The sequence below is a fragment of the Oncorhynchus mykiss genome, chromosome 22, assembly GCF_013265735.2.
Source record: "Oncorhynchus mykiss isolate Arlee chromosome 22, USDA_OmykA_1.1, whole genome shotgun sequence".
Classification (NCBI taxonomy): domain Eukaryota; kingdom Metazoa; phylum Chordata; class Actinopteri; order Salmoniformes; family Salmonidae; genus Oncorhynchus; species Oncorhynchus mykiss.
This window is the reverse complement of record NC_048586.1, coordinates 10,069,373-10,082,774: the sequence shown is the minus strand read 5'-3', so window position 1 is coordinate 10,082,774 and position 13,402 is coordinate 10,069,373. Positions and strand designations below refer to the sequence as shown.

Sequence of the window (13,402 nt, the reverse complement as noted above, 5' to 3'; positions counted from 1 at the left end):
AGTCACTCCTAGCGAAGCAATTTCCTTCACACATGTTACTACGCACTGGAGATGACACTCTTGTTTTGATATTTATTCAGAACTGTTCCAGACCTCAGACTTTAAGATAATATTTCATTCCTTACTGTGCACCATGGGTGTCCCACAGATGCTTTCCCAAAAAGTTTCCATGATAAGCCTGGACCTGTTCATTCATCACCAGGGACAGATAGTTCAGCAACAGCCCATGCACGACAATGGTTGGAGAAAAAGGGAAGAATGGCAAGTGTAGGGAACCAGGTCAAAATTCAACTAAAAGGCAACTTGCGATTTCTCCTCCGGTTGTCATACCTGTGTTATACCTGCGCCTGTGTTACTACCTGCACAAATCCCTATGCAATGAGTATACAGAACTTACTAAAGTTGAATAATCAGTCATATATTTTTTAACAAAAGGAAAGACAATGGCAAACTTGCACTTATACCTTTGTATAACTCTTTTTGTTTCTTGCTAGAGTGGACCTACTAAACAGCACAGTGTTAACAAGGGATTGCATAATCACAGACATTAGTCTGAATTTTAATTCAGTATACCAATCATAGTATGCAATTAAGCTGCAATACATACCTTCTTGGGTGACCAAACAAAATTCACATAAATGTAGTTATAGATTTGTCATTATCGTTGAAAGCAAGTACTAAAAGCGGTAGATCTGTTCTATGTGCGCTATTTCTATCCCTCCCGTTTTTAAACTTCGGTTTTGCGTATTTAACTTTTGTTTTTGTACACCAGCGTTAAACAACTGAAAATACAATATTTTTGGTTACGGAAAATATATTTCACATCGGTTTGGATTATACAATGATTCTCTACACTATACTTGCTTGTTTTGTCACATAAACTAAAAATAGGTGAACTATTAAAATTTTAGCAGCCAGGACATGGCGAGTGATTTCTGAATCGCGCATCTTCTAAACACGTTAAAACATGACGTAGCCAATCCCCGTTTCATACCCATTGCGCTTGCGCGCGTCCAAGGCTACCAGGAAGCAAACCCGTGGCAGTTTGACTGTCTACAATGTGTAGACAGAAAGCTGTAGAAAATGTACGATTTCTAGTAGCTAAGTACAAACTTGCTTTTGGTTGAATTTTAACAGCAGGATTTCGTAGCCTACTCTTCATAGAGAAACGTTAGTTTTTGTGGACATTTTCGAGGGAGTGACACAGTGGCAGTGCTCGACAGTGCTGTATGCGTTGTTTACATTCTTGAGACACCACCAAGCAATCAAGCAGCTGGAGGAAGCTAACTAACTAACTAACGTATCTAGTTAAACTGTCACCACAATAGAAATTATGTGAATCAAAATACAGCTTGATAAATGTATGACTTGTATGTATGACTAGGCTAGCTAACTATCCCTTTTAGTTTGTGATAGGCGTTTGATGACTTGCCCATGCACCTGCATTAGCTAGAATAGTACTGCCTGCATTTAACATGTTGTCCTAAAGTACAGTAAGCCTATTGCCATTACATATTGCCATTGCATTTGGCTATATGCAAACATGCCATGCATACATTAGTCTTCATATACAACTTGTCCTATAACAGGGTGTTTTAATGAAAATGTAGCATGACCTCTATTCATAATTTAAAATAGCCACAATGTGACCTTTTGTTCATTTGTTTGTTTTGGTAAACATGACTTTAGCAACCATTTCAGCTAATGTAATAATAACTGCAGTTGAACTGTGTAACTATACTCTGGAAGAAAACCCTCTGTGTGTGTCTCTTGTGTTTGGCCCTGTCTGGCTCTCACATGCTTCTAATCAGCTTGACAAACAGGAAGATTCCGCGAAGAGGTGATAACCGTGGCTACTTTAAGGACAAAACTAGTTACTGTATATAGCCTAGGTCATGTCCTGTGGCTTTTAGAGAGGAGCAGAATAGTTTGACCTGTTTGGGATGTTGTGTTAGTAGAGGGAGAGTGGAAGTGGAAGGAGTTAAATGTGGCTACTATCTGGGCCTAATTGTACTGTTGTAGTCAACTGTATGTAGAGTGATGTGAAACTAGCAGGGTTCGAGTAGGGTGGATTAGGCTGTGAACAGTTTCTCTCAGAACTGGGGTGTGTGCTGCGGACACTGAAGGCTTAGCTTACTGTTGTTGTCTTTGATTTCTCTGTTCTTACTGTTTTTTTCCCTTCTTATTTTCCCTCCTCTGAGTGCTCTGCCTACATGTCGGCTCTTGGCCTGCATTCATATACCAGCTCACAGTGGTTTTGTTGTGTGTGTTTCAGTGAGCCAGGAGCCCTGCGTGTGTGTGAGCCCACACCATGGCGTGCTGCCGGCTGTGCTCCAGACTGTGTCCCAGGCTGTGCTCCCGCTCCTCCGCATACACTCTGGCCCTGGGCTTGGGCTTCGTCACCCTGGGCACCTCTCGCATCCTGCTGCTCAAGTTCTCTGCCAACACACGTTAGTACTACATTATCATTCATGGACTTCAGTTTGAATCGATGGTCTTATGTAACAGTTTTTTTCTCTTCTTTGACCTATAGAGAACAAGTATGACTTCCTCCCTGCGTCTGTCAACCTGCTGGCAGAGGGGCTCAAGCTGCTCTTCTGTCTTGGCATGTCTCTGAGAGTCATGGTCAGAGGTAAGAGATGGGCACTGAGGGAGAGGGTGCCATCTTGTCCAATGTCATAATTCAGAATGTTTAGAGTTGTTGTTGTTGAGCAAGAATGTACCTGAGAGAAGGGAGATTAAAGTGTATGTATTCCAGAGGGTCGTTCATGTCGAGAGCTGGGCTGCTCCTCGGGCTCTGCCTTCCTGAGTTTCATGAAGTGGTCCGTCCCCGCCTTCCTTTACTTTCTGGATAACCTCATCATCTTCTACGTCATGACCTACCTACAGCCTGTGAGTTTAATAATAACACACTGCAGTGTTTTAAATGCTAATGTTAAAGCCTCGGTTGTCTCTGATTCCTTTCCCCCACAGGCCATGGCAGTGTTGTTCTCCAATGTTGTTATCCTGACCACAGCTATCCTGTTCAGAGTTGTGCTGAAGTAAGTCACAGTTTTGTTCTGGACATAGTGTTCTGTACTGGACCTATATGTTTGTTTACATAGCTGATAGTGGCACTCGAGGTAAAAGTTTCCCCCTAACTACCGATCTAGGATCAGCTTACCCTGACACAACCCTAACCAATGCATCTGTTTTTAGCTCAATATCAAATCATTTCTGGGTAACAATTAAGTACCTTACTGTGATTGTTTTCTATTAAAATGGTCAAAAAGAAACAAAAATAGCTTCTTAGCAAGGAGCAATTTAACTAGGACTGTCTGGGAGTGGTGAGGGGAAACCTAGCTGTTATTGGCAGAGAGGTTTGGTACTCTTTGTTATTGGTCTATTAACTAATTTACCACCTGGTGATGTCACTAGACAGTTCAAAACTACATCCCACCACAACTGGCTGAAATTTCAGGCGCTTTTCAAACAGATCTTAGTGGCGCTACCGAGTGGTGCAGCGGTCTAAGGCACTGCATCTCAGCGCTAAAGGCATCACTACAGACCCTGTTTCGATTCCAGGCTGTATCACAACTAGCCGTTATTGGGAGTCCCATAGGGCGGCGCACAATTGGCCCAGTGTCGTCCAGGTTAAGGTTTGGACGGGGTAGGCCGTCATTGTTAATAAGAATTTGTTTTTAACTGACTTGACTAGTTCATTTAAAAAATTACACTTAAAGGGCATTATCGTCATTTTCACAGTATTACAGGAAAATCATGTTTTTGACTGCACTGGTCCTTTTTAAAGCTGGAATCTGTACTTTGTGAAACTGACACCACCGTTTGCGATATTACAACAACAAAAGTTATTTCAAACAACATTTATTTTTTATTTTTTTACCACAATACTGGATGCACCTCTCTTCCGTTTCATTAACAAAAACAATCACAGCTTTAACCATTATTGAGGAAAAATCATAAACTGATTTAGGGTCAGCCTATGTCGAAGGGCTCATCTCTGACCGCTGCTATTCCCCTCCTCTCCCCTAGGAGACACCTGTCCTGGGTGCAGTGGGCCTCCCTGGTCATCCTCTTCCTGTCCATTGTCTCCTTGACGACGGGGTCGGGAGGCAGCCAACGGGCCATAGCGATGCCGGGCCTCCACCCCAGCCCCCTCTCCCCACCCACCAACAGCTGCCTGCTCTACACACAGCTAGAGGAGCAACGAAGGAACGACAGGTTGTCAGAGCGATGGATGGGAGGGAAGGAGGAAGGGAGGCAGTCAATGTGGAATTCAGCACTCCTCTGTACAGTGTCTGTATTAGGACATCTTCACACATCCTGCATGACACCACAAGTCTCCTTTCCCTGTCAATAAGTCAGTCTAAGTAAGTGTTCCTGCTGTCTCCCCTCCCTCCCTCCCTCCCTCCCTCCCTCCCTCCCTCCCTCCCAGTAACTCCAGCACATGGAGCTCAGTGCTGCCGGGACAGGCTGAGGCGTGGCGGGGGAGGCTGATGGGGACCCTGCGCTCTCTGGGCATGGGTCACATCCTCCTGGTGCTCCAGTGTTTTATCTCCTCCATGGCCAACATCTACAATGAGAAGATCCTCAAAGAGGGAGACCAGCTCCAAGAGAGCATCTTCATCCAGAACAGCAAACTGTAAGAACTCATGTGAATGTTGGCACACATACACTCATGCATGAATGCAGACATATGACTCACACGCACATATTCACACAGCTTTCAAACATCCCAATAACCACCGAACTACACACAAACACCCACACCCCATCTGTCTAAAAATCTATGTATGTGGTTGCAGGTACATGTTTGGCATGCTGTTCAACGGTCTGACTCTGGGTCTAGGGGGCGAGGCGAGGGGTCTAACCGTCCGTTGTGGCCTCCTTTACGGTCACAACGTCTACTCACTGGGACTGGTGCTGGTCACTGGTAGGACACACAGGACACACGTACACACTGGAGCTACTGTTGTTGAATTAACCCCATACAATGTAAAGGACTGGTTCATTCATTAGCATGAATAGGTACAGTATGTACTGTGCATATGGTATATGCATTATTATTGATTCACTATTCATTACTAATATATTGATCCGTTATTCCTGACAGCTAGGGTCTGTCTGTGGCATTCATCCTAAGGCAGAATTTATTAGGAATGCATTATTATCAATATAAACATTATTATTAATACATTACGAAATGTATCAGTAGCTTCCCTGGGCCTGTCAGTGGCGTTCATCCTGAGGTTGATTATTGGCGGACTGCATTAGCATCGAATAGTCCCCGCGATATGCAACTGTTCAGGGAAGTCAGGAACCAATACACGCAGTCAGTCAGGAAAGCAAATTTGCAGCTTCTCCTCTCCCCAAATCCAGATGTTCTGAAAGAGCTGCAAAACCTGGACCCGTACAAATCAGCTGGTCTTGACAATCTGGACCCTCTATTTCTGAAACTATCTGCCGCCATTGTCGCAACCCCTATTACCAGCCTGTTCAACCTCTCTTTCATATCGTCTGAGATCCCCAAGGATTGGAAAGCTGCCGCAGTCATCCCCCTCTTCAAAGGGGGAGACACCCTGGACCCAAACTGTTACAGACCTATATCCATCCTGCCCTGCCTATCTAAGGTCTTCGAAAGCCTAGTCAACAAACAGATCACTGACCATCTCGAATCCCACCGTACCTTCTCCGCTGTGCAATCTGGTTTCCGAGCCGGTCACGGGTGCACCTCAGCCACGCTCAAGGTACTAAACGATATCATAACCACCATCGATAAAAGACAGTACTGTGCAGCCGTCTTCATCGACCTGGCCAAGGCTTTCGACTTTGTCAATCACCATATTCTTATCGGCAGACTCAGTAGCCTCGGTTTTTCTAATGACTGCCTTGCCTGGTTCACCAACTACTTTGCAGACCGAGTTCAGTGTGTCAAGTCGGAGGGCATGTTGTCCGGTCCTCTGGCAGTCTTTTATGGGGGTGCCACAGGGTTCAATTCTCGGGCAGACTCTTTTCTCTGCATATATCAATGATGTTGCTCTTGCTGCGGGCGATTCGCTGATCCACCTCTACGCAGACGACACCATTCTATATACTTCTGGCCCTTCCTTGGACACTGCTATCTAACCTCCAAACAAGCTTCAATGCCATACAACACTCCTTCCGTGGCCTCCAACTGCTCTTAAACGCTAGTAAAACCAAATGCATGCTTTTCAACCGTTCGCTGCCTGCACCCGCACGCCTGACTAGCATCACCACCCTGGATGGTTCCGAGCTTAGAATATGTGGACATCTATAAGTACTTAGGTGTCTGGCTAGACTGTAAACTCTCCTTCCAGACTCATATCAAACATCTCCAATCTAAAATCAAATCTAGAGTTGGCTTTTTATTCCACAACAAAGCCTCCTTCACTCACGCCGCCAAACTTACCCTAGTAAAACTGACTATCCTACCGATCCTCGACTTCGGCGATGTCATCTACAAAATAGCTTCCAATACTCTACTCAGCAAACTGGATGCAGTTTATCACAGTGCCATCCATTTTGTTACTAAAGCACCTTATACCACCCACCACTGCGACCTGTATGCTCTAGTCGGCTGGTCCTCGCTACATATTCGTCGCCAGACCCACTGGCTCCAGGTAATCTACAAGTCCATGCTAGGTAAAGCTCCGCCTTATCTCATTTCATTGGTCACGATGGCAACACCCACCCGTAGCACGCGCTCCAGCAGGTGCATCTCACTGATCATCCCTAAAGCCAACACCTCATTTGGCCGCCTTTCCTTCCAGTTCTCTGCTGCCTGTGACTGGAACGAATTGCAAAAATCGCTGAAATTGGAGACTTTTATCTCCCTCACCAACTTTAAACATCTGCTATCTGAGCAGCTAACTGATCGCTGCAGCTGTACATAGTCCATCGGTATATAGCCCTCCCAATTTACCTACCTCATCCCTCATCCCCATACAGTTTTTATTTATTTACTTTTCTGCTCTTTTGCACACCAGTATCTCTACCTGCACATGACCATCTGATCATTTATCACTACAGTGTTAATCTGCTAAATTGTAATTATTCTCCTACCTCCTCATACCTTTTGCACACAATGTATATAGACTCTTTTTTTTCTTTTTTTCTACTGTGTTATTGACTTGTTTATTGTTTACTCCATGTGTAACTCTGTGTTGTTGTCTGTTCACACTGCTATGCTTTATCTTGGCCAGGTCGCAGTTGTAAATGAGAACTTGTTCTCAATTAGCCTACCTGGTTAAATAAAGGTGAAAATTATCAATGCATTATTATTGATCCATCATTATCAGTATGTACATTATTAATATATCAAATGTTTTATCCCAAGCTGCCCTGGGCCTGTCGGTGGCGTTCATCCTGAAGTTCAGAGACAACATGTTCCACGTGCTGACAGGCCAGATCACTACAGTCCTGGTCACGGCCCTGTCCCTCTTCCTCTTTGACTTCCACCCCTCGCTGGACTTCTTCCTGCAGGCGCCAGTGGTGCTGCTCGCCATCTTTGTCTACAACGCCAGCCGGCCCAAAGACCCTGAGTATGCCCTGCAGCGTGAGAAGCTGCGCGTCATTAACGGAGAGGTGCTGCAGAGGTCGCGAGGGGTGAGGACCCCTTTTTTTCCCTTCATCAATCTACACACACTACCCCAAAATGACAAAGCAAAAACAGGTTTTTAGACATATTTGCAAATGTATTAAAAACACTGATATGGTATTTACATAAGAATTCAGACCATATAATCAGTACTTTGTTGAAGCACCTTTGACAGCAATTACAGCCTCAAGGCTGAATTTGGGGAGTTTCTCCCATTCTTCTCTGCAGATCCTCTCAATCTCTGTCAGGTTGGATGGGGAGCGTCGCTGCACAGCTATTTTCAGATCTCTCCAGAGATATTTGATCGGGTTCAAGTCCGTGCTCTGGCTGGGCCACTCAAGGACGTTCAGAGACTTGTCCCGAAGCCACTCCTGCGTTGTCTTGGCTGTGTGCTTAGGGTCATTGTCCTGTTGGAAGGTGAACCTTCACCCCAGTCTGAGGTCCTGAGCACTCTGGATCACATTTTCATCAAGGTTCTCTCTGTACTTTGCTCCATTCATCTTTCCCTCGATCTTGACTAGTCTCTCAGTCCCTGCCGCTGAAAAACATCCCCACAGTATGATGCTGCCACCACCATGATTCACCGTAGGGATGGTGCCAGGTTTTCTCCAGACGTGACACTTGGCATTCAGTTCAATCTTGGTTTCATCAGACCAGATAATCTTGTTTCTCATGGCTAAAGAGTCCTTTAGGTGCCTTTTGGCAAACTCCAAGCTGGCTGTCATGTGTCTTTTACTGAGGATTCGCTTCCGTCTGGCCACTCTACCATAAAGGCCTGATTGGTGGAGTGCTGCAGAGAGGGTTGTCCTTCTGTAAGGTTCTCCCATCTCCACAGAGGAACTCTGGAGCTCTGTCAGAATGACCATCGGGTTCTCGGTCACCTCCCTGACCAAGGCTCCTCTCCCCTGATTACTCAGTTTGACCGGGCGGCCAGCTCTAGGAAGAGTCTTGGTGGTTCCAAACTTCCATTAAAGAATGATGGAGGCCACTGTGTTCTTGGGGACCTTCAATGCTGCAGACATTTTTTTGGTACCCTTCCCCAGATCTGTGCCTCGACACAATCCTGTCTCAAAGCTCTACGGACAATTCCTTCGACCTCATGGCTTGGTTTTTGCCTCTGACATGCACTCTCAACTGTAGGACTTTATATAGACAGGTGTGTGCCTTTCCAAATCATGTCCAATCAATTGAATTTACCACAAGTGGACTCCAAGTTGTAGAAACATCTCAAGGATGATCAATGGAAACGGGATGCACCTGAGCTCAATCTTGAGGGTCTAAATACTTATGTGAATAAGGAATTTAAAAAAAACTGTTTTTACTTTGTCATTACGGGGTTTTGTGTGTGGATTGATGAGGATTAAAAAAAAAAATCAATTTCAGAATAAGCCTGTAACCTATCAAAATGTGGAAAAAGTCAAGGGGTCTGAATACTTTCCTAATGCACTCATTCAAGGGTTTGTCTTTATTTTGACTGTTGTCTTCACTATTTCTATAATGTAGAAATCAAAACTATGAAATATCACATATGGATCATGTAGTAAACAAAGTGTTAAATCAATCAACATTCTTCAAATAGGCACACTTGGCATTCTCTCAACCAGCTTCACCTGGAATGCTTTTCCAACAGTCTTGGAGTTCCCACATATGCTGAGCACTTGTTGGCTGCTTTTCCTTCACTCTGCAGTCTGACTCATCCCAAACCATCTCAATTTGGTTGAGGTCAGGGGATTGTGGAGGCCAGATCATCTGATACAGCACTCCATCACTCTTCTTCTTGGTAAAACAGCCTTTACACAGCCTGGCGGTGTGTTGGGTCATTGTCCTGTTGAAAAACAAATTATAGTCCCACAAAGCACAAATAAGATGGGATGGCGTATCGCTGCAGTAGCCATGCTGGTTAAGTGTGCCTTGAATTCTGAATAAATAAATAAATCACTGACAGTGTCACCAGCAAAGCACCCCCATACCATCCATCACACCACCTCCTCCATGCTTTATGGTGGGAAATATACATGCGGAGATAATCCGTTCACCCACACCGCGTCTCACAAAGACATGGCTTTTGGACAAATTTCCACCAGTCTAATGTTTATTGCTCGCGTTTCTTGGCCCAGGCAAGTCTCTTCTTCTTATTGGTGTCCTTTTAGTAGTGGTGTCCTTGCAGCAATTCGACCATGAAGGCCTGATTCACACAGTCTCCTCTGAACAGTTAATGTTGAGATGTGTCTAATACTTGAGCTCTGTGAAACATTTATTTGGGCTGCAATTTCTGAGGCTGGTAACTCTAATGAACTGCAGCAGAGGTAACTCTGGGTCTTCCTTTCCTTTCCAGTATATAGCTTGATGGTTTTTAAAACTGCACTTGAAGAAACTTTCAAAGTTCTTGAAATGTTCCGTAATGACTGACCTTCACGTCTAAAAATAATGATGGACTGTCGTTTCTCTTTGATTATTTGAGTTGTTCTTGCCATAGTATGGACTTGATATTTTACCAAATAGGGCTGTCTTCTGTATACCCCCTCTACCTTGTCACAACACAACTGATTGACTCAAATGCATTAAGAAGGAAAGAAATTCCACAAATTAACTTTTAACAAGGCACACCTGTTATTTGAAATGCATTCCAGGTGACTACCTCATGAAGCTGGTTGAGAGAATGCCAAGAGTGTGCAAAGCTGTCATCAAGGCAAAGGGTGGCTACTTTGAAGAATCTCAAATATATTTGTATTTCTTTAACACTTTTTTGCTTACTACATGATTCCATATGGGTTAATTCATAGTTTTGATGTCTTCACTATTGTTCTACAATGTAGAAAATAGTAAAAATAAAGAAAAACCCATGAATGGGTAGGTGTTCTACAACTTTTGACCGGTAGTGTGTAGACAGACAGACAGAACCCACTCTCACACATATACAGTGTGACACAGGCAAACACACATGCACACTGAGGGCAACCATGATTCTCATTTGTGTGTAATAATGATTTAGACTGTGGGGAATCCAATGTGATTCTGTGTAATGAACAGAGTTTAGATTCCCACCACAGCCTTAGCCCTGGGTAACTGCATTACAGTAGGTACATGGATGTATTAAATTAGGTTGGTTAGAGTATGATGATAAGTAGGAGGTTGTCTGTCTATGGAGGCTCTGTGTGGAAGTTGCCTGTAGACATAAATCTAGGATCAGCAAACCTTCCTCAAATCCTTAGTGTGGAAATGGCTATTAGGTAAACGCAGTCAGAAATGTGAAAAGATAGTGGCATTACATAGACTGTGTTGTGAGAATCCCCCATAAGAGGGGAAGCACACCAGAGCAACGGACGGTTAGGGTACTTAAAAACAGTGTGTGGCCGTCCTATCGCCTCTGACTGCAGAACACTGCCTCTGGCCGTTAATTTCCTGTCGATTCTATTAAGGATGGGCACAGTTAATCGAATATCAGGATATCTGAACATATGTTAGCATTCGATTACTTGAGTGAGTGTTTATTTACATTATTTATTTATTTATTGTAGCCCTATTTTGACATTGAAAAGGCTTTGTTATAAATTAGATTATCCTTGTTACCTACAAGGATATACCATGACATTTTAAATACTTAATAAAATAAACTTTTGAATATTGTTTTTATAACTGTGCGTTGCCACTTTTCGCCACTTGAAATAGCAATTACTGGCGAGCCCCTAAGAGTTTCCAGAAGACCTGACACAGATCAATGCAAAACACTCACCAGAACCTTTTTGTAAGACAATCAGTTCTATCGTCTCTTTTACTGTTGCTTTGAACCCAAAACTACGGAGAAAAACCGCCTTCTGTTGTTTTACCTCTGCATTTGCTTCATTCTAATTGATCAAGAGAGTCATTATAATTATCTGGATATTCCCCAAAATATCCTGATATTATTTGAATAGTGAAATAATATAAAATGCCCTTCCCTAGATTCTACATGGTTTTTAATCGCCGTTGTTCATCGACAGCCAGCAGGTAAATGCTGGGTGTCGAAAGACGTTCATCTTTCTGGTGTTATTCCTCTCTAATCTCCACCATGCTTCCTTTGTGTTTGTGTAGGATGGGGAGGAGCTGGAGAGGCTGACCAAGCCAAACACAGACAGTGAATCAGAGGAGGAGTCTGTCTAGCCTCCCATTATGACTTCACAATGGCTCAACCCTGTGATGTCATCAGTGTGCCTGACTCTGTGACATCACAATGGACAAACTGTCAGTCCTGAATTATGACTTTGCTATAACCTGGCCTGTGACATCATCAGCCTGTGACATCAGAATGGACATGCTATGTATTATGACATCAGAGCGGCTTGGCCTGTGGTTTTGTTGGCCTACTGTGATTGTCATAATTTATTGTACGTCATAGATGCGGTAAAGAGGTCAATGGAACTCGACACAAACATGGAAATGCCATGGAAACGCATGGGGGAAAAGATCCTGAGTCTCTTCATTTCCCCCCAGCAAAATTATCCTACATTTAGGCTATTGTTTATATGTGTATTCCACACTACGGTATGTTGAGTATAATGCGTGTATGGATGTCAATCCCAATACATGTTCATGTCAACACCAATCAACTGCATTGCAGGTAAAAACGACTGACTACCATGACCGATTTCTATATGCTAGCTATGCTACCAGCTAATACGAACAGGAGTTAGCATTTAGCAGTCACTTCTTCTAAGCCTGAAAATAAACAACTTTTAAATGTTATTCTGCAAAAACTGGCAAATATATCAAAATCCAATTTTAGTAGCCACATTGTGGGCTTTGTTCACAAATATTCACTTTGTTAGATCAGACTTGTTGAATGTGCGCCAATCCGGCATCCTTCTTTCCTCCAAGGTCTGCGTTCCATTGACCTCTTTACCGCATCTATTCAGAAATGTGCTTGTTTGTGTATGAAATATGATATACAAATAATATTGTAATGGAAGAAATGCTAAATATACAATTTTGTATACGTTGTTGTATTTAAAATAATGCAATTGCTGTTATTGACACAGTGGCAAGGATTACAGCTGTCAGATGTTGAGAAGTTGATATCTGCCAGTATGATCTTATTATGTCTCTGTTTTTATTATACATTTGTTTGCATTATGTTGGTGGCTATTAAGAAATCTACTCAAGGCTGTTGGATGTTTGGGAGGTAAGTTTGTTTTTCTAATGGCCAACTACTCAGTTTGTCTTAACGTTATTAAGTACTCACAAAGACCATACAGTACTAGCACACGGACCATGTGATTTCTTCTGGTCTCAGTCCATGTTATGTTCAGAAAACCCAATCTGACGGTAAAACATGTAAGATTGTGTTTCACATTACTCACTGATTAAGAATTGGCTTCTCTAGTGGTTTACATGTGTTCAACGGTGTTACTCCTCTCCTGTCCATGCTTATTGTGCCATATAATTTACACTTCTATCATGTATTCAAAAAAGCTTATTGTGAAGTTATGTTATGCATAACATAAAATTGTTATGCTGTATGCATTTAAGGCAATTTACACCTGGTTCTTTATATTACTATTCATGACAGTGCATAATTACAATTTCTCAAACAGTCAACAGATTATCAAATGAACATTAAAAACTACTGCCAAAAATACCATATTTTGTCTAGTTCACTGACTGTATTTTTTCCATTCTGTTGATCTGTTGTAATGTTCGAATTGAACCAACAGGGGGTGGTGTAGTATAATAAATGGTTACTGTGCGTAAAGAACCTCTGACAAGACAATAATACAAATTACTGAGATGTGTATTAACTCCGAGAAA

General features: G+C 43.0%; 1 protein-coding gene across 6 annotated transcripts; it reads left to right on the top strand.

Moving 5' to 3' along the window:
• The first annotated feature begins 975 nt into the window (after positions 1-975).
• Positions 976-13,232, top strand: slc35a5 (solute carrier family 35 member A5). Of its 6 annotated transcripts, none has more exons than XM_036958711.1 (10): positions 976-1,085; positions 2,276-2,450; positions 2,534-2,632; positions 2,759-2,892; positions 2,974-3,041; positions 4,033-4,221; positions 4,436-4,642; positions 4,806-4,933; positions 7,358-7,626; positions 11,690-13,232. In XM_036958711.1, the coding sequence occupies exons 2-10, from the start codon at positions 2,312-2,314 to the stop codon at positions 11,756-11,758; spliced, it is 1,302 nt and encodes a 433-aa protein (XP_036814606.1). In that variant the 5' UTR covers positions 976-1,085; positions 2,276-2,311; the 3' UTR covers positions 11,759-13,232. The 6 variants fall into 6 exon arrangements, with proteins under 6 accessions (XP_036814606.1, XP_036814605.1, XP_036814604.1 ...); XM_036958710.1 differs by having other exon boundaries at positions 4,033-4,296; XM_036958709.1 differs by having other exon boundaries at positions 2,759-3,041.
• Positions 13,233-13,402: the final 170 nt, after the last annotated feature.

Bases quoted from the DNA above. Each gene is read 5' to 3' on its own strand.
- slc35a5 (XM_036958705.1), top strand. From the start codon at position 2,312: ATGGCGTGCTGCCGGCTGTGCTCCAGACTGTGTCCCAGGCTGTGCTCC. The intron at 4,934-7,357 runs GTAGGACACACA...TTTTATCCCAAG, and splicing joins GGGACTGGTGCTGGTCACTG to CTGCCCTGGGCCTGTCGGTG. The intron at 7,627-11,689 runs GTGAGGACCCCT...GTGTTTGTGTAG, and splicing joins TGCTGCAGAGGTCGCGAGGG to GATGGGGAGGAGCTGGAGAG.